The sequence below is a fragment of the Bison bison genome, unplaced genomic scaffold, assembly GCF_000754665.1.
Source record: "Bison bison bison isolate TAMUID 2011002044 unplaced genomic scaffold, Bison_UMD1.0 scf7180017864461, whole genome shotgun sequence".
Lineage (NCBI taxonomy): Eukaryota > Metazoa > Chordata > Mammalia > Artiodactyla > Bovidae > Bison > Bison bison.
In genome coordinates, this window is record NW_011495023.1 from 7957711 (window position 1) to 7982867 (window position 25157).

The 25157-nt window shown below is 39.1% G+C and overlaps 1 protein-coding gene across 1 annotated transcript in view; it reads right to left on the reverse strand.

Moving 5' to 3' along the window:
• Nucleotides 1-25157, reverse strand: part of ARHGAP21 (Rho GTPase activating protein 21) — a 129738-nt gene that overhangs the window by 68810 nt on the left and 35771 nt on the right. The window contains exons 2-3 of the mRNA XM_010859917.1: nt 8671-8850; nt 6159-6183 (exon numbers count right to left, since the gene is read on the reverse strand). Coding sequence (XP_010858219.1) covers nt 6159-6183; nt 8671-8850 — 205 coding nt within the window. The remainder of the gene's footprint in view (nt 1-6158; nt 6184-8670; nt 8851-25157) is intronic.

Below are 25157 nucleotides of genomic sequence, written 5' to 3' on the forward strand. Positions count from 1 at the left end.
GGAATGATGCTAAAGCTGAAACTCTAGTACTTTGGCCACCTCACGCAAAGAGTTGACTCATTGGAAAAGACTCTGATGCTGGGAGGGATTGGGGGCAGGAGGAGAAGGGGATGACAGAGGATGAGATGGCTGGATGGCATCACTGACTCGATGGACATGAGTCTGAGTGAGCTCTGGGAGTTGGTGATGGACAGAGAGGCCTGGCGTGCTGTGATTCATGGGGTCGCAAAGAGTCGGACATGTCTGAGCGACTGAACTGAACTGATGCTGTTTAACTTTGAATTTGGAGATGCCCTATTTGTTTTTTAGAATTAACACATCTTCCCAAGGTGGCTTAGGCATGGGGAGAGTTCTATTTCTTGCCACTAAAATATCCTTCATTAGAAAACTCTAACATAGTCCATAGAGCTGTTTAGTTAGAAGTGACTGCAATCACAAAATACAAATTTTTACTACTGAGAAAGTTTACAGAATCCCCAGATATCTTTTTTCCTACCATTAACATGCTTGAATATAAAATGTAATGCTGAAGTAGAAATCCAACAGTTATTGAAGCATCCAACAAAATGATATACAAATTTTAGAATCTTGGAAGTGTCCCTACACCTAAGCTGAGCCAGAATTTTTCTCATAGAACAAGTAAAAGAGAAATAATGGTAATTACAAACCTTCAATTATTCTTATTTTGACTATTATGAAGTTATGATTTAAGGGACAACAGGATGTCAGCAAGATAGCAATTATTATTATCACCAAAAAATATTTTTCTACCTCAATGGCCTTTTTCTTGTAAACAGCATCTGCATTATAGTGCAGAAAACTAACCAACAAGAATGAAAAAATCTTAAAAATCCAGAGAGTACACATATATACAAGATATGAGAAATAATATATAACCGAATGTAAAACTTGGGTAAAGGAAATATTCAGAAAGTTAAGTGGCAAAAAGAGACTCCACTAAATTGCCAAGAGTAAAAGAACAACAAAACAGAACCTTTCAACTGTTGCACAGAATTCTGGCAACCTAGCAGGATCTCTTAGGAGCTTGAATAAAATTCTGGGAATTCTTTTCTCTCCAGTGATTCTAGGCACTGACTCAGATCACTGCACCGGAGGCTGGGATTCTAGTTCATTAAATAAAATTCATAGAAAAGGATTTTGTAATCTCAATACTCTTGAAAATAAGTCTGAAAAGGAAATGAGACTATAAAATGAATATTGAAACATTCAGCTGAATCAAAATAACAGATTACAAGTCGTCTGTCTCCAAACAGGTTGTATTTTTAAAACAGGTCTATAAATAACTGTTCTCAAGTCAGAAGAAATTTTTTCACAGAGAATATGTTCTGACAGACCATCCGATCAGTTTATCTGAAATGGTGCTGTTAGTACTAACTGTAAGTTCAGTAGGCCCCTGTGGACCAGCCTGTGACCCCCCACTGCCAACTGGGATGACAAAAGCAAGCCTGGCCCTGAGCGGCGAAAGGACACAGAGCACCGGGAACTCTTTAAACCCATCCAGCTTCCCAGGTCCGCTGCCAGCCGGCTATTCAGGCTCCAGGAACAGGGGCGGTTGCTTCTGTAAGATGTCTCTGGGGCCTCTGAACTTGGTGCTTCCCTGACCTTCTTGTGAATTCTTTGTCCTTAAGTGTTCACAAATATGGAACTTTTGTTTTCAACTTTTTCAATTCAGAGATATTTCACAGAATTAATTTCCTAATGCAGTAAATGTATCCGGTATTTATCTACTAATTCTTGACACTACATAAGTCAAACAATTTAAGTCAACAGAACAGCTTCAAAAAGATGGACTTCATACAAGCCTGATTTGGAAGTCCAGCTCTGTCACTTAGCTGTGTGATCCTAGGCAAGTTACTTTACAGCCTTTTCACCCTCAGTTTCCTCATCTACAAGAGGGGAGTATTGTCTTACACCGCAAAGCATTATAGCAAGGCTTAAATGGGATAATAGCATGTATTATGATTCCTAGTATAAAGTCTTTGATCATATATTAATTTCTACCACCCTCCAAAAATTTTTTTAAAAATCAAGCAGTTCTCCAAGTATATTACAAACATACCTAGATGATTGCTTTAGGTATTCTCATAACTCCATATTCTTCTTCTTATGAAGAAAACATACAGATGTTCCAGACTTTATAAATAATCTTAATTTGACAGATCTTGCTTTGCAGGAGATAAGGTGCTTGAATTTATATCTCTCTTATTTTAAAAATCTTAGCTATGTCGGGTTTATTTTAAATCTTTTATTAGCATTTTAGGGCTTCCCTCATAGCTTAGATGGTAAAGCATCTGCCTGCAATGCAGGAGACAACGGTTCAATCCCTGGGTCGGGAAGATCCCCAGAAGAAGGAAATGGCTACCCACACTCCAGTATTCTTGCGTGAAGAATTCCATGGACAGGGGAGCTGGCAGGGTACAGTCCACAGGGTTGCAAAGAATCAGACATGACTGAGCGGCTAACACATATTAGCCTTTTAAGTTAAATTGTTAACCAAGCTTATAATTATTATCTCCCTCCATCTGTTGGACTCCTGATAAGTTTACTGCATTTCAATTATTTACATTCTTTGATTTTTAAGCTATCAACTATAATTCTTTTAGTTATTAATATACTGACTGTATTTTCTTAAACTGTTAACATTTTTATTACATATGATTATTCCCTCATTGACAGCATACAATGCCAGTAGAACAGCCAGATGATTTAATCTCAAACTATAGTGGTAACTTTCAGATCAAAACTCAGTTATGAGGGATAATAATCATTAAAGATCACTGGATATGTAGTCTTGAATATCCATTCTCCTAATAGTCTTAAGTATTGTCACCAGATCAAGCTGGACTGTTGGGTAACTGTACTGTTTTATTGCCCATCCCTATAACCTAAGGTTTTTCAACTTTGGCACTATTAAATTCTGGGCCAGATAATCCTCTGGGGGTGGGGTCTTTTGGGTGCATTGTAGGATTCTCACCAGCATCTCTGACCTCTCCCTGCTGGGTACCAGCAGCACACCCTCCCTGCCACACCAACTGTGACAACCAAAAATGTCAGCTGATGTTCTGTGTATCCCCTGGGGAGAACATCTGTCCCCACTTGAGAAGTTTAGACCAAACTTTAGACCAAACTGGACCACGGGCTTTTGAAATCAACTTACGCTGAGGAAATTGTTAAAAATATTCATGTAAAAGGATGGTTTGAGGATGTTACCTACTATATTATCTTTGTTTCCATTATGAGGAACCACAGGAGAAATCTGTCTCAGACTTCAGTGCAAACCAGATGTTGTTTTCTCATGGACAACATGAATCCTTGTGCTCAGTCACTCAGCCATGTCCTACTCTCTGCGACCCCATGGACTGTAGCCCACCAGGCTCCTCTGTCCATGGATTTCTCCAGGCAAGAATACTAGAATGGGTCGCTATGCCCTCCTCCAGGGGATCTTCCCAACTCAGGGATAGAACCTAGGTCTCCCGCATTGCAGACGGTAACTGTGAATCCTCAGCTAATCCTTAAATAATAATCCTTCCTTCTTTCCCTCTTTTTTTTTTCCCCACTGGGAAAGCTTCAAAGCAAATTTACAGCCCATCTTTGATAACAGTGTAGGATCTATAACACACATTCATGTGGACTAAACCTCCTGAGTGTCAGTTTAATTCATCTTTTCCCTCATGAAAAAATGAGGCTTTTCTCATAGCTCAGTTAGTCAAGAATCCGCCTGCAATGCAGGAGAGTCCAGTTTGATTCCTGGGTCGGGAAGATCTGCTGGAAAAGGGCTAGGCTACCCACCCCAGTATTCCGGCCTGGAGAATTCCATGGACGTATGGTCCAAGGGGTCATAAAGAGTCATACACGACTGGGCCACTTTTCACTCTCCCCCATGAATATTTTAAACTCATTTTTATTTTAGTATAATACGTGCATGTGAACACAAATTCTCTTTTCAATGAGATTAAATATAAATTAATAAATAAACAGTATTTAAACTGTAAATTTTCCCAGCAGACCACACCCTTTAGTCTCACTTATCCATGCCAGTCCAAATCTTCAGCTGGATCTGTATCTTTCAAGTTTTCCCTTTTAAATGTTTTATTCTCTTCAGTCAAAACATATAATGAAACCTGCTCACTTCAGTGAACAGATATGTCAGAAATATAATCATCTGCAGATGATTTTACAACTAAGCTCTTCTCCATTTATTAGCAGTATATCTCTCCCAGTAGAAACGAGAACATGAGAGGCGTTAAACCCTAGGTGCAGTGCGTCTGGTAAGTAGTCCAGGCGTTAGCACATCAGTCCACAGGGTGATGGGGAGACAGAGCACCCACGCCTTTCTCACGCTGATGCTGGTTCTGTCAGTTTGCCTTTCGCCACTGAGGCCAAGTAACATTTGGAATCCATCCTGAGCCCTGGAGCATGACAGATGGTGACACAGGAGTGGCCCATCTTGCACTACGGTGATAACTATGAAGGGTCCTACCTCACCCTGCACACTCAGATTATTTCTCATAATACCGAAAGAAACCATTTTCCTCTCATTTGAACCCTAAACACACCACCTCAAATCAGAGATGCTATTACAAAGGTGTATCAACTGGGGAGAGGATGAACACTGTATGGCCTATTCAGGCAGGGGAAAACCACTCAGGAAAAAATAAAAAGGAGTACTATTAGTACCTACACGTACAATATGGTGAATCTCAAAAGTACTATGACAAGCTGTGGGATGGATTAGGAGATTGGGATCAGCATACATATACTACTATGCAGAAAGTAGGTAACTAAGGAGAACGTACTGTATAGCATCACAGCACCTACTGTGGTGACCTAAATGGGAAGGAAATCCAAGAGGGGATGGATGTGTACACGTGGCTGATTCTCTTTCCTATACAGCAGAAACGAACACAACACTGTAAAGCGACTATACTCTTATTGAAAAAAAAAAACAAAAAACATGCCAAGTGAAAGAGAAAAAAGAGTACACATTGTATTTTCTGTTTATAAGAAATTTGGGAAGACGCAAAACTCATCTATCGTGACGTACAGCAGATCAGTTGTCCAGGGCCAGCAGTGTTGACGGCCCAGCGGCACAAGGGAACTTTACAGATGATGGAAAGGTTCTTTTCAGAATCACACCTTGATTGGACTGGTGGTTTCCCAAGTGATGTATTTATCAAAACAAAACCTTAAGTAAATAATACATTTAACTGGTGCAAATAGGTATTCTTGCTAAAAAGGCATCGCTGCAAACAAAAGATAAAACATCGGACAAAACCAAACTGAAGAACACTGTACAAAAAAAACAAAGTTTCAAGGCCACGGATTTTAAGGAAAGACTGAGAAGCTGTCACAGACTACAGGAATCAAGGGGTCATGAAAAGTGAATGCAATATAAAATCTGGGAACAGAAAAGGGGCAAAATCCAAATAAATTCTGCAGTTTAGAGAGGAGTGTCATACCAATACTAATGTCTTGATTTTCTTAGTTGTACCATAATTATGTTTTTAACGTTGGGGGAAGTTGAAAGAAAGAGTATACAGAAACTCATCACTATTTTTACAAGTTTTTAAACACCTAAAATTATCTATAAATAAGTTTTTTAAATAGGTGCGTTTTATTGTGTATAAATTTTAACTCATTAAAGTTCATATAAAATTAAAACAAAAATAAAAACGGCAGTTTTTACTAAATAACCCTATCCTTAGGCTGATTTTCCTTTCAAGCCCATTAAATATGTTTAAATCAAGAGTAACTAGAAGAATCAAAATATTTCTCAATATTTGAACCAATAAATCTAGTAGATAAAATACACACCAAATCACTAAATTTATAAGATTACTAATTGCATAAAAAAGAACTCAGAATTACTTTCTTAGAACCATGATACGTTCCCCTACATAACACTTACATATAATTGACAACAAAATCATCACACATTCAGATCATGGTGACACAAGGGAATCCATAAAATCTTGAAGACTACAGTAAAAGTGTTTAATTTCTATGACTTTCACATCTAGAGACTCTTTTATACGTGGACTCCAAAAACTAAATCATCTCATTGAATGTTACTTAAAGAAAGGTAGGAGATGAGTAGAAAAACTATCAGAGAAAAATTAAAACTTTTATAAACATACCTCCTCTGTTGCCATTTTCTTCATCCTACAAAACAAAAAGTATAAATTCATGTGAATACATGTTTAAAACTGGCAAAATCACAGCAAGGCTCAACTAAATTCAAATTGCTCGCCTGAAAATGTGCCAATTACAATCTCACTAACAATGCCTTTTGCCAGAAGGATGAAGCTGTCATGCATGGAGATGAAAAAGCTTCAGGTAAAGCCAATTTAAGGAGGACAACAGAAGTTCAGTTTCTGACATACTGAGTGTAAGCTGCCTAAAACAGACATCCAAGGAGAGCTGTCAGAAGCGGGCAACTGTATGGATGAGGCTGGTACCTGGAAGACAGGGCCGGGTTGGTTCATCACTTATGTACTAAACCTTAAAAAATGTGCCTTTCAAGGCTACTACAGCACTCAGAACTATCTTTGGATAAGTTGGTTCCAAATTGCTATATCTTTAAAACTTTGAGGTTTATCTACTTGCTTGCATTCATTGCTACCATGCTGTCTTGCCATGTTGTCTACCTCTAGCTGGGAAATTAGAAATGCAATTTTGAAAACCTAGCATAAAAATACATTTATTCAAATATTTGTTGAGTATCATATGAAAAGCAATGTACTATGTACAATGTACTATGGAACGAAAAACAAACATTTAGTGAAGGGTTGATAATTTGTTATGTAATTTTTGACCTTTATTTTGGCTGCCCAAATACATAATTTTTTTTCCTGGTTACAAGCTCTGTTCTGAGACTGTTCTGGCAACAAGGCTGCCAGCTACGTAACATAATAAAGACACTGTTGAATTAATGGTACATTTTCTGAAAACTCTACAATATTAATTTTTATACATTCCTTTGAAGTGGATGAACAAGTTTTCAAATTGAAAAGATTTCAATAAATATTTTCCATGTAAAAGTTATAAGACTAAGACTTATTTGCAAGAACATCTGTGTTAAATAACAGCATTAATCACTAAGGTTTAATGAGCAATTACTGTCTGCCAATTTCTGTGCTATTTTACATGTATTATATCACTTAATCAACCCAGCCACCCGTGAGGAAGGTGCTGTCACTGTCTGTTAAGAGACTCATTCAAGGACATAAAGCTGACAAAGAGCAGAGATAGGATTCAAACCCAGACTCTTTTGACTCCAAAGACTGTGCTGCTAACAGTTACATTGAGCCACTGAAATTTCTAGAAATATTTTCCAACAATAACAATGCATTTTAAATCTATGTTTGGTAAAATTATCTTTTAAAATCTGTACTCTCTATATCATCACGATCTAATACTCTTCTTCAAAACAAAACCCAAAGACAAAAACAAAATTCTCCTTAATATGTAATTAAAGCAAGGGACTCTATTACTCTCCTACGTGACCTAGTATCTAAGTTATACTACTTAAGGCATTTTTTAAGGTAAAGTAGATGTTTAGGGAATCCAGTTCAACTGTTTTATACATTTTAGGAACACCAATCTGGTCAGTTTAAATCCCAAAGGTAGCAATAATTCATAACTCTTAAAAATTCTTTAGTAGTTTTAAAAGTTTATAAGATATTTTCCAAGAAAAATATAGTTTAAAAAGTGTGTTGTCTTCAGAAGTAATATGATACTATGTTATAAAAGACAGGCCTAGATTCATAGATATTTAGATTTAGAAGAGACTTTCAAATCTTCTAGTACAATTCCCTTTAATTAGAATGGAAATCTAGAGCCCAAAAGAAGTGAAGTGTCTTGGTCAAAGTCCCCCAAGTCTTCTGAATGTCATTATTTCCATTACACTGTTGAGCAATAGTTAAGCATCAGGCATTCATGCTGGCCAAATTCAAATCCTAGGTCCACCACTTACTCATTACATGACTCAGATCAGTTTCCACATCTGTTATATGGGGCTAATAATAAAGTGAGATAACGCTCATAAAGAATAATAAAGAATACAGAACAAGTACTCAGCATGTCAGCTGCCATCACAGTGATTCCATTTGCCTTTTATTAGACCGTGTTCCTATATGTTGAAGCCTATCAGTGTAATTCACTCTAGTGAGAAGCTGTGATTTTAAATTCTGACTTGCCATCATATTACATATCTGAAAGTTAAGTATGAATCTAATTCCAATAACTATACAACTATCCAAATATTTTAATGAACTATTTCCTCTGCATGCTCTGCCCAGAAAACGTATCCCCTTTCTAGATATTAGAAAAAGCAGGATGAAGTTTAGAATTAGAAGTGATAGTAAAAAAAAGATACATAGTTCAAAATGAGTATGATCTTTCAGAGGAGATTAAAGTTTTGTTCCAGAAGATGGAATATATCTAAAAGACGGAAAAGAATATAATAAAAACGCAAACAGACTGGGTTGGCCAAAAAGTCTGAGTTTTTCCATAACATCTTATGGAAAAACCCAAAGGAACTTTTTGACCAACCCAGTAACACTTAATCCTTAAAAGACAGAAGGCAGGATGAGAGGAAGACAAGGAGACAGCAACTGCCTCGTGTTCTACTTTAATTACTTCTCTTACCTTAAATGAAAACTGAATTGCAGACTCTGGGGGATAAACAATAAAATGCCTCAATGTAAAACCAAAGCCTTGAGATGTTCTTTTCAACATAACTGTTTTGGGACCTGGCCAGGAGAACATTTCATCTTCGGATGGTGATACAGTTTCACTTTGTTCTTTTCCATCTTTACTTTTTGATACCTAAAAGGAAAAGACATTTAAACGTTAACTATATAGCACAATACATTTCATCATTTGGGGGAAATGTTATGTGTAAAAATATAATAACTGAGTGCAGAGGGGACCTAACTGGAGAAAAAGAACCATATTCTGATTCATGAACTATATGTGGCATAGAAAAATCACATAGATCATCAAAAACTCAATTTTTTCCAAGAAAGGGATGGTATGAAAAGTTAATCAGAAGCAAGAAAGAACTCCTGAAAGTGAGACATAAAATGACAGGTTAAAATTTTAAATGCAATATACATAAGCGGCATGGTTTGTGGAGACAGAACTGACACAACCAGAATAACCCCAGCAGGAGAACTGAATAAATTATAAAAATTCATACTATGGACTCTTAAGGTCATTAAAAATGATAGTAATAATAAGAAAAATGAGTTATGGCTGGGGATATTTATTATACACAGAATTTTAAAAAGAAGTCACACAAAAAAATTTAAACACAATAGAAAAACTAAAAGACAACACAAAGAAAATCTCAGAGCATTAAGGATTAAGAAACAGAAACCATGAAAAAAACATGAAACTGTTGCTGAGTAAGAACCCTAAACATGTTGTCAGTCCAATGACAGCAAAGGACATTAGAAAATAAGAGACCAGGCTTCAGGTTCTAAGCATAAATTCAGTATCCACATAAATAATCCTTCCCAAACCCTGGCTTTCCGGTTGTGTGCTTTCCTCTCCCCTGACTCTTGGCTTTTATCTGGTCAGAAGTAAAAGCCCTCTGTAATCTCAAACCTAAGAGCCCACCCCTTCATCCCTCTCATACGTCAACCCTTACAAATTCTTCCATCTGAGGCTGACCCTACTGCCCCTTCCCAGCCCCTCACCGCCCCATGGCCTCACCTCTCCCTTAAACCAGTTTCATTTCACTCTTCTGCCTTCTCTCACCTCCTCAGAGTCATCTGAGAAAACCTAGACCTGGATAAATCAACATTGCCTGCTCTGCACCTGCGCCTGTGCAGTTGAACACAGGTAGACAAAAACAGAAAATTAAGCCGACTGCTTTCCCTCTAAGTTCATGATCACCAAGCTCACACAAGCCTTCAGTGTTGGTGTCCATTTCTCTGCAGTCCATTCATCCGATGACTATTCCATACCTTCTCCCCTGCCCTCACTTGGCGCTGATGACCCTGCTTTTATTACACCACGATGAGTCCTTTGTCGCCTTCCACATCTCCCCACCTATTTACCTCTGTCCCACGTTCTCCTGTCTCCTTCCTGTGACAATGGCCGCACTCCCCATTGCTCTAAGGTCCCACCACTTAACGGAGTAGATCCCAGTCCCTCTTCCCAGACAAGACATGGTCCCACCCATTCTTCCCTCCCTCTCTTACATCACACTTTCTCCTTATGATCTCATTCCCATGGTGCATGTGTACATTTTTGTAAGCTCTTTTATCTTAAAAGGACAGCAAAAGTCCTCTCTGACCACAGTCTTCTCCAGCTTCCACTTTGTTTTTCTACCTTTAGAGCAAGACCCCTTGGAAGTTATCTATGAATGCTATCTCCAATTCTTATTCTCCCATTTGTCTCTTAAGTCCCCTTAAATCAGGCTGTGGCCTCCCTATATCCCTGAAACTGCTTTTTTGTCAAGGCCCTGAAGGCTTCTACATAGTTATAATGAACAGTCAATTCTTAGCTCTTGTCTTGGGTGACTGGTAGTTGGTGCAGGGATTACTTCCTGCTGGAAAAATTTCTCCACATGACTTTCCACACTGAATTTCCCCCTAATTCCCAGGCTCCCTCTGCTCAGTCTCCTTTGCTATCTCTTCAATGGCTCAACTTCTGAATTAAGGAATATAAGAAATCAACCCTGAATATTCATTGGAAGGATTGATGCTAAAGCTGAAATTCCAATACTTTGGCCACCTGATGCGAAGAACAGACTCATTGGAAAAGACCCTGATGTTGGGAAAGATTGAAGGCGGGAGAAGGGGATGACAGAGGATGAGATGGTTGGATGGCATCAATGACTCAATAGACATGAGTTTGAGCCAGCTCTGGGAGGTGGTGAAGGACAGGGAAGCCTGGTATGCTGCAGACCATCGGGCTGCAAAGAGACGGACATGACTTAGCAACTGAACAACAAAAGGGCTCAAGTGGACCTTTCTACCTCTACTCTGGCTTTTGGTGATATCCTCAATTTTTATCTCTAGCCCAGACACCTTCCCAATCTAATAGGTATCTCAAACCTAATATGTCTTGTCTACCTGGCTGTTAAGATTTTGTATGAAATTACTAGTTCATCACAGCAGTTGTGAAATGTCACCTTTAACAAATGACAAATACTTGAATATGCTTCATTCTACTACATTTTTAATTTGTTTCACTGGTGAATCTTATCTATCCCTCTACAACGATATACCTTACATGAAGGTATTCAAATTAAAAAAAAAAAAAGTTCCTGGAAGCCATTTTTCAAGAGACTTCTAAATCCTAAATATTTTCATCATAAGTCAATATTTTGGCTGTTACTAGCTAGAAAGAAAGAAAATGAAGTCGCTCAGTCGTGTCTGACTCTTTGTGACCCCAAGGAGTGTAGCCTACCAGGCTCCTCCATCCATGGGATTTTCCAGGCAAAAGTACTAGAGTGGGTTGCCACTCTAGTTGCCATTGCCTTCTCCAGGGGATCTTCCCAACCCAGGGATCAAAGCCGGGTCTCCCACATTGCAGGCAGATGCTTTACCTTTTGAGCCACCAGGGAAGCTCCATTACTAGTTAGCCCTTCATCAATTTCATTTACTTTTCCATTTGGGAAGACACTAGATAGTAGCATTTCCCCAAACCTACAGTAGGGGAGACCGGACCAAGTCCATTCAACGGAATGCAAGAGTTATAAAACATAAAAATGAGCAGTGTTTCCACACACTGTCTGTGTGTTCCCAGTTGCTTCAGGTCAGTTCAGTTCAGTCGCTCAGACATGTCCGACTCTTTGCAACCCCATAAATCGCAGCACGCCAGGCCTCCCTGTCCATCACCAACTCCCGGAGTTCACTCAGACTCACATCCATCGAGTCAGTGATGCCATCCAGCCATCTCATCCTCTGCAGTCCCCTTCTCCTCCTGCCCCCAATCCATCCCAGCATCAGAGTCTTTTCCAAGGAGTCAACTCTTCGCATGAGGTGGCCAAAGTACTGGAGTTTCAGCTTTAGCATCATTCCTTCCAAAGAAATCCCAGGGCTGATCTCCTTCAGAATGGACTGGTTGGATCTCTTTGCCAGTCCAAGGGACTCTTAAAAGTCTTCTCCAACACCACAGTTCAAAAGCATCAATTCTTCGGCACTCAGCCTTCTTCACAGTCCAACTCTCACATCCATACATGACCACAGGAAAAACCATAGCCTTGACTAGACGGACCTTTGTTGGCAAAGTAATGTCCCTGCTTTTGAATATGCTATCTAGGTTAGACATAACTTTCCTTCCAAGGAGTAAGCGTCTTCTAATTTCATGGCTGCAGTCACCATCTGCAGTGATTTTGGAGCCCAAAAAAATAAAGTCTGACACTGTTTCCATTGTTTCCCCATCTATTTCCCATAAAGTGATGGGACCAGATGCCATGATCTTCGTTAAGAGTCGGATATGACTGAGCGACTTCACTTTCACTTTTCACTTTCATGCATTGGAGAAGGAAATGGCAACCCACTCCAGTGTTCTTGCGTGGAGAACCCCAGGGACGGGGGAGCCTGGTGGGGTGCCGTCTATGGGATCGCACAGAGTCGGACACGACTGAAGCAACTTAGCAGCAGCAGCAGCAGCACAGTAATCAAGACTCTGAGCCACTGATGGAGACTTTGCACATTTGAAACTCATTTATCATAAATGCATTTTACCTTATTCCCCCTTCTAAGACCTGGAAATTTTGAGGGGGAGGGGGAATAACAGCAAACACCAACATGAGGGACTCAAGCTGAATCTCAGTTGCAAAGGTGATCACATAATCAGGTAGAATTTGTAGCAGGAAAGTTTTTATTCTAGGCTTAATTATCCAAAGAGATTAGTTAAGCTTTAGGTTGTGACTGAATCCTCCTTTTAAGATCCAAAGGAGAAAATTATTTTATCTTTGCATTTAAGTTCATTCCCTCCATATCTGTCTCTCTCTCAAGTTTGTATTCTCGAGTGCATTTGGTATTGTTGTTTTTTTTCTTTTAGTCACTGTGATAGGTGTGTGGTGGTTTCTTGGTGTGCTAATATTTGCATTTCCCTAATGGCCCATCGGAGAAGGCAATGGCACCCCACTCCAGTACTCTTGCCTGGAAAATCCCATGGACGGAGGAGCCTGGTGGGCTGCAGTCCATAGGGTCGCTAAGAGTCGGGCACGACTGAGCGACTTCACTTTCACTTTTCAGTTTCATGCACTGGAGAAGGAAATGGCAACCCACTCCAGTATTCTTGCCTGGAGAATCCCAGGGACAGAGGAGCCTAGTGGGCTGCTGTCTATGGGGTCGCACAGAGTCAGAGACGACTGAAGTGACTTAACAGCAGCAGCAGTAGCAATGGCCCATGATAAACACCTTTTCAAGTGCTCAGCTGCCATCTCCTTATGTAATTGTAAAGCCCAAAAGAATCTCAGATATGATAGACATAAGTGAATCGTTTTCTATTACATGAGGAAACTGAGGCCCAGTTTAGCTAAGTGATCTATGTAAGATTTTTGCAGGCTAATTCAGAGTAAGAATTAAAATCAGTTCCTGAATCTGAGGCTAGAGTGTTTCTCCTGTGTCACAGTGTTTGTGCTTAGTCGCTCAACAGTTTCCAATTCTTTGCAACTCCATAGACTGTATCCTGCCAGGCTCCTCTGTCCACAGGGATTCTCCAGGCAGGAATACTGGAGTGGGTCACCATGCCCTTCTCTAGGGAAATCTTCCCAACCCAGGGATCAAGCCCAGGTCTCCTCATTGCAGGTGAATTCTTTACCATCTGAGCCACCAAGGAACTTTTCATCATTTTTTCTATTGTGTAATCTGCATAGATTTTCTCCCCCAGTAGCGCTTTGATCTAATTTATTGCTTTTATTTTTCTGCAGGACTCTAATTTTACAACTTTAAACAGTTTACATGTATTATTTTCTAGTGTATTATTATGACTTGGGCCTCAAAGCTCCCAAACATATTCAAGCTTCCTTTTTCCTCTGAACCATAAAGATAAGGCTCTAAGGATCCGGGTATCATACTTCAAGTTGCTACATAGAGCCTGCTGTGTCTTATTCTACTGAGTTCTTCACAAAATGGGAGAAAATGGGATAAAGAGTAAGCAACTTCATTTTTGCTCTCTGCAGAGGAAGTTTTGTTTTTGTTTTTTTTTAACGTCACAAAGCTCCGTTGTCTCAATTATTTCACCCTCCCAAGAACATCACATTGAATCCTCTGCAGTCTCCTTACCTTTTCCCTGCAAGGGAGAAGGGAGGGTTACCGTTCTTCCTACACAAAGAGAGAAGATGAAAAGAAACACACACATGTGCCTTCCTCACTCTTTCTCCTCCTTACCCGCAGAGCCTTTGATCTGCCGGATTTTACAAGGGAAAACTGCAGGCACACAGCGAAGGGCACAGCAGCCAGATCCCTCCACTGAGAGGACCCTTCAGACGCTCTCTCTCTACACGTGTCTCGGCTCCCCACCATGAGCAGCGACGTGTGTGCTCATAGCCTCAGAGCGTAAGAAGCCTAGAAGTGGATGGAATCATAGTGGTCCCATGCCTGTGAACTGTCCTCTGATTCCCTTAGATGACTTCATAACAAGGTCACTTGATTGAGTAATAACTCAAGGTTAAAAGAAACAAAAATAAAACATAAAAACTAGATATAACAACTAGACAAAGCAAAGAGGAGTGAGAGAGAAAGTATTGGGGGACATGCTAATCATATAACAATAAAGGTAATAATAACCTCACAGAAGGGAATGCACACATGTCTGACAGCACCTTTGGGGATAATCGGAAAAGGCAATGGCACCCCACTCCAGTACTTTTGCCTAGAAAATCCCACGGACGGAGGAGCCTGGTAGGCTGCAGTCCATGGGGTCGCGAAGAGTCGGACACGACTGAGCGACTTCACTTTCACTTTTCACGTTCATGCATTGGAGAAGGAAATGGCAACCCACTCCAGTGTTCTTGCCTGGAGAATCCCAGGGACGGGAAGCCTGGTGGGCTGCCGTCCATGGGGTCGCACAGAGTCAGACACGACTGAAGTGACTTAGCAGCAGCAGCAGCAGTTGGGGATAATGGAAATGTTCTCAAAGTAGATTATAAAGAAAGTTTCACTACTGTATAAATTTACTGCAAGCCACTGCAATGTACACTTACAATGGGTGACTTTTTATGGTATGTAAATTGCATTTCAACAAAGATGCTTCAAAAGAAAAACTGGCATGGAAAGTACAAAGTCTAAATGTGTGCCAGAGGTGAAATATGTAGGGCTGTCATGAAAGCAAACACAAGTGAGTTAAGAAAGAATCCCTTACACAGTGACACACACACAAAAATAAATAAATAAAATTAAAAAAAAAATAAACGTAAGTATAAAATATTATACTTTTGTTTCATAATCTGCTCTTATAAACTAAGATCTTATACATGTTTCAACGCCATTCTCCCAAATCATTCCACCCTCTCCCTCTCTATGAAACGAATCACCAGTCCAGGTTTGATGCATGATATAGGTTGCTTGGGACTGGTGCACTGGGATGACCCAGAGGGATGGTAAGGGGAGGGAAGTTGGGGGAAGTTCAGCATAGGGAACACATGTACACCCATGGCGGATTCATGTTGATGTATGACAAAACCAGTACAATATTGTAAAGCAATTAGCCTACAATTAAAATAAATAAATTTATATTTTAAAAAAACTAAAAAAAAAAGAAAGAAAGAATCCCTTTATACACAGTAACTATGCTAATGCTATGCTAAGTCGCTTCAGTCATGTCCGACTCTGTGCGATCTCAGAGATGCCAGCCCACCAGGCTCACCCGTCCCTGGGATTCTCCAGGCAAGAATACTGGAGTGGGTTGCCATTTCCTTCTCCAATGCATGAAACTGAAAAGTGAAAGTGAAGTCGCTCAGTCGTGTCTGACCCTCAGCGACCCAATAGACTGTAGCCTTCCAGGCTCCTCCGTCCATGGGATTTTCCAGGCAAGAGTACTGGAGTGGGGTGCCATGGCCTTCTCCGACACAGTAACTACATAAGCCCTCAACTATCTTTTGCAATTATTTGTAATTTAAATAGAATGGGATAGCTTCCTAGTATATTCCAGGAATCGTTCACAATAAAGCATAAGAAAGTATTGTATTACGTTCATTCTATAAGATCCTAATACTGATTCCATCATATACCTAAGATTATAAGCCCTACTCCTATGGATTATTGAAAAGGATTTGCTATTTAAAAAAAAAATTTTACCACTGATAATATTAGTACCACTTAAAGATTTTTCTTCCTTATTTTAGGGCCAGACTTATTCACCGTGATATAACCCTTTTTTTAAGATGACACCTGCTTCCATATTGCTGTAAATGACATTATTTTGTACTTTTTATATCTGAGGAGTATTCCATTCTATCTATGTATTATATCTTCAGGGGCTTCCCAGATATCTCAGTGGTAAAGAATGTGCCTGCAACGCAGGAGACCTGGGTTCAATTCCTGGGTCAGGAAGATGCCCTGGAGAATGGAATGGCTACCCACTCCAGTATTCTTGCCTGGAGAATTCCAAGGATAGAGGACCTGGTGGCCTACAGTCCAAGGGGTCCTTTTTTCTTTTTTTTAGAGGACCCAGGCAGGCTACAGTCTACAGTGTCACACAGAGTCAGACGCAACTCAAGTGACTTGGCCTGCACACATATGCTAAGTACACCTGACAACTCTGGGCTTGGAGCTTCTCTTGATGGACGAAGTCTCTTTCTTAGCCAGGTTGATAACAATTGAAACCACTTTGATGTTTATTATCTAGATGCATCCAGATATATTTTTCCAATAATTCTAGTTTTCAATAGATATTTTAATATTTAAGTGATAAAAGATGACGACCAAAAAAATTTTAACACTCTCAGGAACTTAAGTTGAAAAATCTAGAGAATTCACTTCCACTGCTGAGGGCCTGGGTTCAGTCCCTGGTCAGGGCCCTAAGATCCCACAGCCATGCAGAGCAGCCAAAACACAGAAAAAGAGAAAAATCTAGATGCTTGGATTTCAGTTTTAAAATACTACTCAATTTTTTTTTTACAACTTAATTTTTAAGTTCATTATTGGACATTCATTTATAATATCTTTCATCTCGGTTGACTGTCAAGATGGGTCCTTTCTCCTGCTTTTCTGTATGGTTTCATTATAGATTGTTTTGAATCGGCTGATATTTTCCTATGTGATTTCCTTCTCTATTCAGCATTCTGGTTTTTAATATAATTTTTATCTAGACAGTACTCTTCTTTCTTCTCTCTCTAAGATTTACTTTCAGATCCCATCATGCTGAAGACATGAGTTCTTAATTCCGCAATTTTAGAACTTCACTCTCACAGAAGATGGCTATGTTAAAACCAGAAGTAAATGAAAAAATTAAAAACAATGGTGTGAACTGTTTATAAATAGCTTAGCTCTGACTACCACTATGACTTTGAAAGGTTATTTCTAATTTACTTCGGACACATTATGTGAGTAAAAGTTGCTCAGTCGTGTCAGACTCTTTGTGACCTCTTGGACTATGAAGTCCATGGTATTCTCCAGGCCAGAATATTGGAGTGGGTAGCCATTCCCTTCTCCAGGGGATCTTCCCAACCAGGGATTGAACCCAGGTCTCCCGCATTGCGGGCAGATTCTTTACTGTCCGAGCCACCAGGGAAGCTCAAGAATACTGAAGTGGGTAGTCTATCCCTTCTCCAGAAGATCTTCACGACCCAGGATTTGAAACGTGGTCTCCTGCACTGCAGGCGGATTCTGGACTAGCTGAGCTACCAGGGAATCTGTCAATATTATCAGTCTCACAAAATGGTAAGAATCTGAATATTCTTCTCTTCACAAATGACCCATTTCCTGGGCATTTTCTCATAGTTGTCTTACTAGTAGTGATGGTGGGATCGGATTACATTTACTTTTGTCCCTTGGACCTTCTGTGACGAACAATAAACGTTTTTGTGATATTAAAGGAAAGTCTGAGCTTGTTTCCTAAAATAGAGAAAGCATTTTCAAGATGATACCTTAATGGTATCATCATGTGTCATCTGGCATTTGTATAACTTTCCATATCATTTGAAAGAATTCCTCTTTATTACTGATTCCAGAAGCAAACAATGATGACTGAATCTAGCTGGCATGCTTGCTGCATTCATCCTTTCATCTTTAATAGCTTCTGACATTACTTCCTAATTCTGTTATCAAAAATACTCACCAAAGTAAAGGAGGCTGGGGAACGTGATTAGCTATTTACCAGGAAGAAGAAGAAAAGGGTTGATGAACAGCTAGCCAGTCTCTGCTGTGGTTCATTGATTTTCACTGATACATAAAAGTTCATCGTGCGTGTACCACGTTTTACCTATTATCCTCTAAATGGAAATAGGGTTTTCCCATTTTGCTATTAGCAAAAAAAGAAAAGAAAAAACCTAGTTGCTAAGAACATCTCCTGTTCGTAAAAACATCTTTTACACCATAGTTTCTTAAGGTATTTACATAGTAGTTACCTAGTTTATTTTTTATGGTATTTACTTATGCTTACATAGTATTTAGATGATTTCTTTAAGGTATTTACCTGGTATTGGATAGATGTTCATAGTTTAATGACAGATGGTAGCTTAACATAGTAAGTTTCCAATGTGTAATTCAGAAACCTGACCTACACCATGACCACCATCAGTCACTACTCACCATCTAGCCCATCACTCTTCTCTATCAAAGGGGCAAGTGGGCTAGGAGAACTACCTGCCCTTTGCACGTGCAGACTGTCAACATACCACTCTCAAAGTTTCACTTATATTCCTCTAGTGCTGTCCTAAGAAATAATAAAAAAACAAATCTCTCATTTATTTAAAAACGTTTATACACTGCAGGGCTGTTTCCTAAAGGAGAGAAAGCCTACACTCTATGTAGGGAGAGTATTTCCACTTTAAGATACATCACCAGCCCTATACCAAAACCTCTCTAATTATTAACTAGCATTAACTACAAAGATGAAAGTTCAACTGGCACCCAGCAAGCAGGCACAGGGTATGCTCCACGTGTTACTTCAGTACTGCCATACTGAACTACCATGATGGCGCTGACTGGCATCTATTTACATCTTTTTAATATGAGGTTCAAAAACAATAAAGTGACTTCCCCATAGTTGTACAACATATAACTCCAATTCTAGAGCTCTCTAAAAAAATAACTCTCTACCCAAAAAGGTACAAGAACTCAACTCAATCTGATTCCAATAAAATTTTTACTTACTTTTCCAGGACTATGTTTTTCAGAAAGAGTGTTTGCTGAACCTTACAACTTAAACGACTTCTAAATAATATTTTATTAAAAAAAAAAGTTCATCCGTCCACTGATTAGCAATAAAACTAAGCACACACTAAACTAACTTAACTATTTCTTTCAATACATTAATCTCTTTACAGTACATGGCAGATTTAAATCCACGTAGGAGAATCCGTGCAGAAGAATGACCAGTTACTGTATACCTCTAGTATTTTTTTAATGAAGCCTTAGATAACTTAAATTTTTCTAGAAACAACAATTCCAAACTAAGTTCCTATCAAAAACAAAACTTCCAGAGGTCTATCAGTTTGACTGCTGAACATCTCCTAAACATATTAGAAATGGGTCCTTAACAAATGACGACTGCTATTTGGATGGCGAAAACTATTTAAATCTGCTTTACATATACCTTTTTCTCTTTTCTTTGTTAAACGAGTATAGAATAGAATGACTAAATGAAATACACATCTAAAATGATAAAAAAAAAAATCTAAAAATGTAATTTTAGCTGCTCAAGTACTTCCCAAAAAAACTATGTAGTGGCACTATATTAATATTTAATGTTTCTGCTTAATTGCTTTTTCCTTGCCTATATTTTAATAAATATGAAAAAGAAAGAAAATTATACAGGCAAGAGGAGAGCCAATTATATAATACAAAGAAATAAATAAGCTATTAAATACATATTTAAAAGTACAGTGCTGGTCAACCACATTCAGCACACACCCAAAATAATAACTGAGCGTTATATCACTATAGATATTTACAGCCTCATACAATTTACACTAGTACAAGCACCTCGCCCCTGCTCTCAAAGCCTAACTAGCTATATGGAACGTTTATAATCTATTTTTAAGCATGTCTACCAGAATCGGGGGATACAATTTTATCTATTTTCCTCATTTGCTGCTAACTCGCCAGAAAGTTATTTGCTAATCACAAAAATGGAATGACAGAATGACCATTTAGAACAACAACAACAAAAAAACCTTCTTTTTCAAATTTAATACCATACTGATAGAAGTCTTCCTAAATTATTTAGCTGAAAATCTCATTCCATGCCAAAAGATTTTCAAATTATAAAGGAAAGGTATTAAATTTCCAAAATATTTTTCTGCAAAGGACTTCTGAAGGAATTACTTTACTAACTTAAGTTTAGTTAAATCTCTCATTAACAATATTCTCTACTAGCAGGAAAGGACACTGAAGAAAAGATATTATTCTAAACTCATTCAGGAAAAACCGTGAGAATTCTCATACCCTTCTACTGGGAGTACAATCTTTCTGTAAACCCTCTTGACAACATTTATTAAGAGACTTAAATTTTATACCTTTTAACCTAATAACTAATGAAATAATAAGAGGGTGAAGATTCATTTTACAAAATGTTCAGCCTAAGGTATAATAAACTCTACTTGGAAATTATTTCAAAGTCCAACAACAGCAAAAAAAAAAAAAAGGAAGAGTTACGTAAATTATGATACAGCTGAAATATGAAAAAAATTAATGACATGGGGAAATGCCCAAAATATAATATTGAGGGGGAAAGTAAGGTTAAAATGTCACAGTTTGACAAAGTGTTTTTTAGTCTCTCTCTCATACACACACACAGTTTGGAACAAGGGGCCAGGGTCCTTTTTTTTTAGACAATTCATCAATTTTTATAAGGAAGCCGTGTGAATGGTAACTTTTCACATCAGCCTGTATTGCTGTGCATCACTGTGTACCACACAAGCTGCGTTTTGAACACTTTGTCTGTGTTAATGGAATAATCCACTCTTTTCTTGGTACCAACGTGCCGTACAGCAGAAATCACCAACCAGTGTCTTGCAATACTCAGAGGCAGTCTTCCAGGGCCTGTATCTCATAGAGCCCCTGTAGCAAAGGGTGTACCCTACCATCTTATAATTACTTGTTTATACATCTATTGGAGAAGGCAATGGCACCCCACTCTGGTACTCTTGCCTGGAAAATCCCATGGATGGAGGAGCCTGGTAGGCTCCAGTCCATGGGGTCTCTAGGAGTCAGACACAACTGAGCGACCTCACTTTCCCTTTTCACTTTCACGCATTGGAGAGGGAAATGGCAACCCACTCCAGTGTTCTTGCCTGGAGAATCTCGGGGATGGGGAAGCCTGGTGGGCTGCCGTCTATGGGGTTACACAGAGTCGGACACGACTGAAGCGACTTAGCAGCATATATCTATATTTTCAATCTTAGAGTAGTTTCCTGGGGACACAGGAGAATAATGTCTTAATTCAGTGCCCATCACATATTCTGACAAAAAATAGGACTCAAAAAAAAAAAAAAAATGAAATCTACATGAATTAAACAAGTAAAGTTGACATAAAAAAGGACAATGAAAAACAAAACGACTGCTTTAAAACTCTGATGGGGAATTACTCCTGTTTAAGTACTTCCCCATTTTTCTCATTAGAGACAGTAAGGGCATATAGCTCTATTTCACATCAAATAGACAGAGAGTGAAACAGACAGAAGCTCAAATATAGATGTCTATTTTTACACATATTTTCTTGTAAAGAGTCTCTATGACCAGATAATAGGGTTATTTTCAGAAGCTGCTTTTTTTCTGATATGAATAAAATTTTGTTTACTCTGAATCAGAGAACAGACCGTATTTTTAGGGGAAAAACAATCACCTCCCTATCCTTTGGGCAGACAGGAATCTCTGAATTAAGAAGCAAGCTTAAATTTCAGTTCATCTTAGCTACTAATGAAATACTGCAGCCCCCTCTGAGCAGACACAGTGATACGGACCGTGTATAGAGCTAGTGAAGATATGGGTACAGAAGGTCAGACCCGTATCATGTGGTTTCCCTATTTTGCTTGAAGCACTGTATGACCTAGAGTACCAGAGATTCATCTTGCTAAAAGTCCATACAGAAAAGCTTTCTGAATCTACATTGATTTTAGGTGATCAAAGATACTATGCTGGCAACCAATGTTAACAGTTGCTTCAATTTCCTCAGCCTGAACTATGGAAAAATTTCACAGACTTTTATACAGCTGGAAGGAAACATGGAGATAATATAATCCAACTTGGCCATTCACCATTTTATTAAGCACTGAGTCTCCAAGAAGTTGAGTAACTTGCCAAAAGTTACACGCTGATGGGTGACCCAAACTATTCATTAGGGTCCAACTGAAGTAGGATAGACTGGGCAGAGAGTATTACTCCAATGGGTCAGGAGCAAATGGGAAAATAATTCATAAAAGATGTTGAAATGGTTTTTGAAATATGTAAAAATATAGGTCTGTCTATGTTAGCTAGGACGAAGGCACCCCATATCATGTGAATTATTTTTTTACTCATCTACTCTCAAAGAATGTAGATCATCATAGTCTGTTATTTCCAGGAGAACAAGGACACCCTGATACATAAGGTAAGCTCTGTCCTACAAGAAACTTGCCCCCATGAATGGGAAGAGGTGTAAACCCTAAAGGGAGTCACATAAAACTACATCTTCGAAAGAGGACTCTCTTCCCTCACTTTTTCCTTACCTTTTGTTGAAAGAAAGCTTCAAACAGAAGCTCTATATACAAAATATCAAATATATAGGGCTGCTCTGTCTGGGGACAGGGGCAGGAGAGTTTGTACAGAAACCTGCTCCCTTTTGCTAGTTCCTCAGAAACCTGAACAGTCTGTTAAGGAGTTTAAAGATCAGAGAGGTAGGTCAACCAACTTAAATTTACTAAACACAAAAATAGAGACCCAGAGAGACTTGCTGATGGTCTCATGGCTAATCAGTGACACAGTTTAGGCTAGAACCTAAGTTTCCAATCTCCTGATCCTGGAACTTCCTCACTGTATTATACCACAAACAGATAGGTTTAGCAATTCAAGGATACCAGCTACTGAAGCAGGCACTCTTTGCTTTTTCCATTATAAGTGATATTCATCAGATGCATATATTCATTCAAGACAAATTAGAAAATAAAGTTAAGCAAAAAAACAGTAATAACTTAACTTACATACCATTATCCCTCTAGAGAAAACTGATGCCAGTATTTTGGGATATATTATACATATATATATATTAGACCTTTTCATATGAAAATATATACAAACACACACAAGAAAAATGCTCTTCTAATCTTATTTTTACTCAATATGTTATGAATGTCTTTCTGAGTTAATATAACATGTGTGTGTGTACTAAATTGTGTCTGAGTCTTTGCAACACTGTGGACTATAGTCTACCAGTCTCCTCTTCCATGGAATTTTCCAGCAGGAATACTGGAGTGGGTTGCTATTTCCTACTCCAGGGGATCTTCTTGACCCAGGGATCAAACCTGCGTCTCTGGCATCTCCTGCATTGGCAGGCGGATTCTTTACCACCAGTGCTACCTGAGAAGCCCAATATAACATATATCTATACATTATTTTTAAAGACTGCATGGTATTTCACCATATGGGTAAATAAAACTTCATTTATTCACTTTTCTTTTTGCTATTTGGAATGCACAGTTTGTTATATACTACCATTTTTTTATACTACCATTACCATTATTGCTTATTACTACTGCTACTACGGAGAAGGCAATGGCACCCCACCCCAGTACTCTTGCCTGGAAAATCCCATGGACGGAGGAGCCTGGTGGGCTGCAGTCCATGGGGTCGCTAAGAGTCAGACACGACTGAGCGACTTCACTCTCACTTTTCACTTTCATGCACTGGAGAAGGAAATGGCAACCCACCCCAGTGTTCTTGCCTGGAGAATCCCAGGGACAGGGGAGCCTGGTGGGCTGCGATCTATGGTCACACAGAGTCGGACACGACTGAAGCGACTTAGCAGCAGCAGCAGCAGCACTGCTACTACAACCACCTGTTGACCAATTTCTGTACAAAACCAGGAATAGGTCATTGGGATAAATTCCAAAGAATGAAGTTGCTGTAACATCATTATGCTGTTTTATGGTTTTATATTCAAAGAGTCAAAGGGCCATCTATAAAATAGGGACCAAGTCATACACCTACTACTGACAGTGTATCAAACTACTATATCCATATACTTGCCAACACTGGGTAGTCATTCTTTGCTAATAAGCTAAGATGAAAACTGATTCTTATTGTTTTAATTTTTTGTTTATTTCATTTGTAGTGAAACTAAACATCTTTGCAGGAAACATCCAATTCTTAAAGACCTATAATATAAATAACACAGAAGGGACTTTCCAGGTTGTCCAGTGGCTAAGATTCCATGCTCCCAATACAGGGGACTCAGGTTAGATCTCTGGTCAGGGAACTAGATTCCAGCTGCCGCAACTAAGGATCCCACGTGCTACATCTTAAAGATCCCAACTGCCACAACTAAGACCCAGGGCAGCCAAATAAACTAATTAAAAAAAAAAAAAACATAGAAAAGAATACACAGATATGTCTCAACTTGTTTGAGACTGAATTGCAAAAAAACACATTGCCGCTGTTCAGAACACAGTTCTCAGACAAAATGAAGGTTGACAGCAATGTCTTAAAACACAGTAATAGAAACCAAAGCAAAATTCCTGAATGGGAAAGGGAACTTAAAGTGCACAGGGACCCAGAGGTGACAACTGGGGGAAGCAGACCCCAGATCGCAGAAACGAGACAAGCTCCCCGCGGAAAGAGTGTTAAACTGGCTCACGCTCAAAATAATCTGAGCACTGAGATGCACCACCAGACGCCAGGGCAGATCCAGTTTGGAGTTGCTATGTCCAGCCAAGGCAGATGACGTGACGCTCACTAACTGCATCCATGATCCCCCAGGGGAAGACTGGCCTTGGAAATGGAGCAACTCGGCTCTGCTCCGGGCTTCTA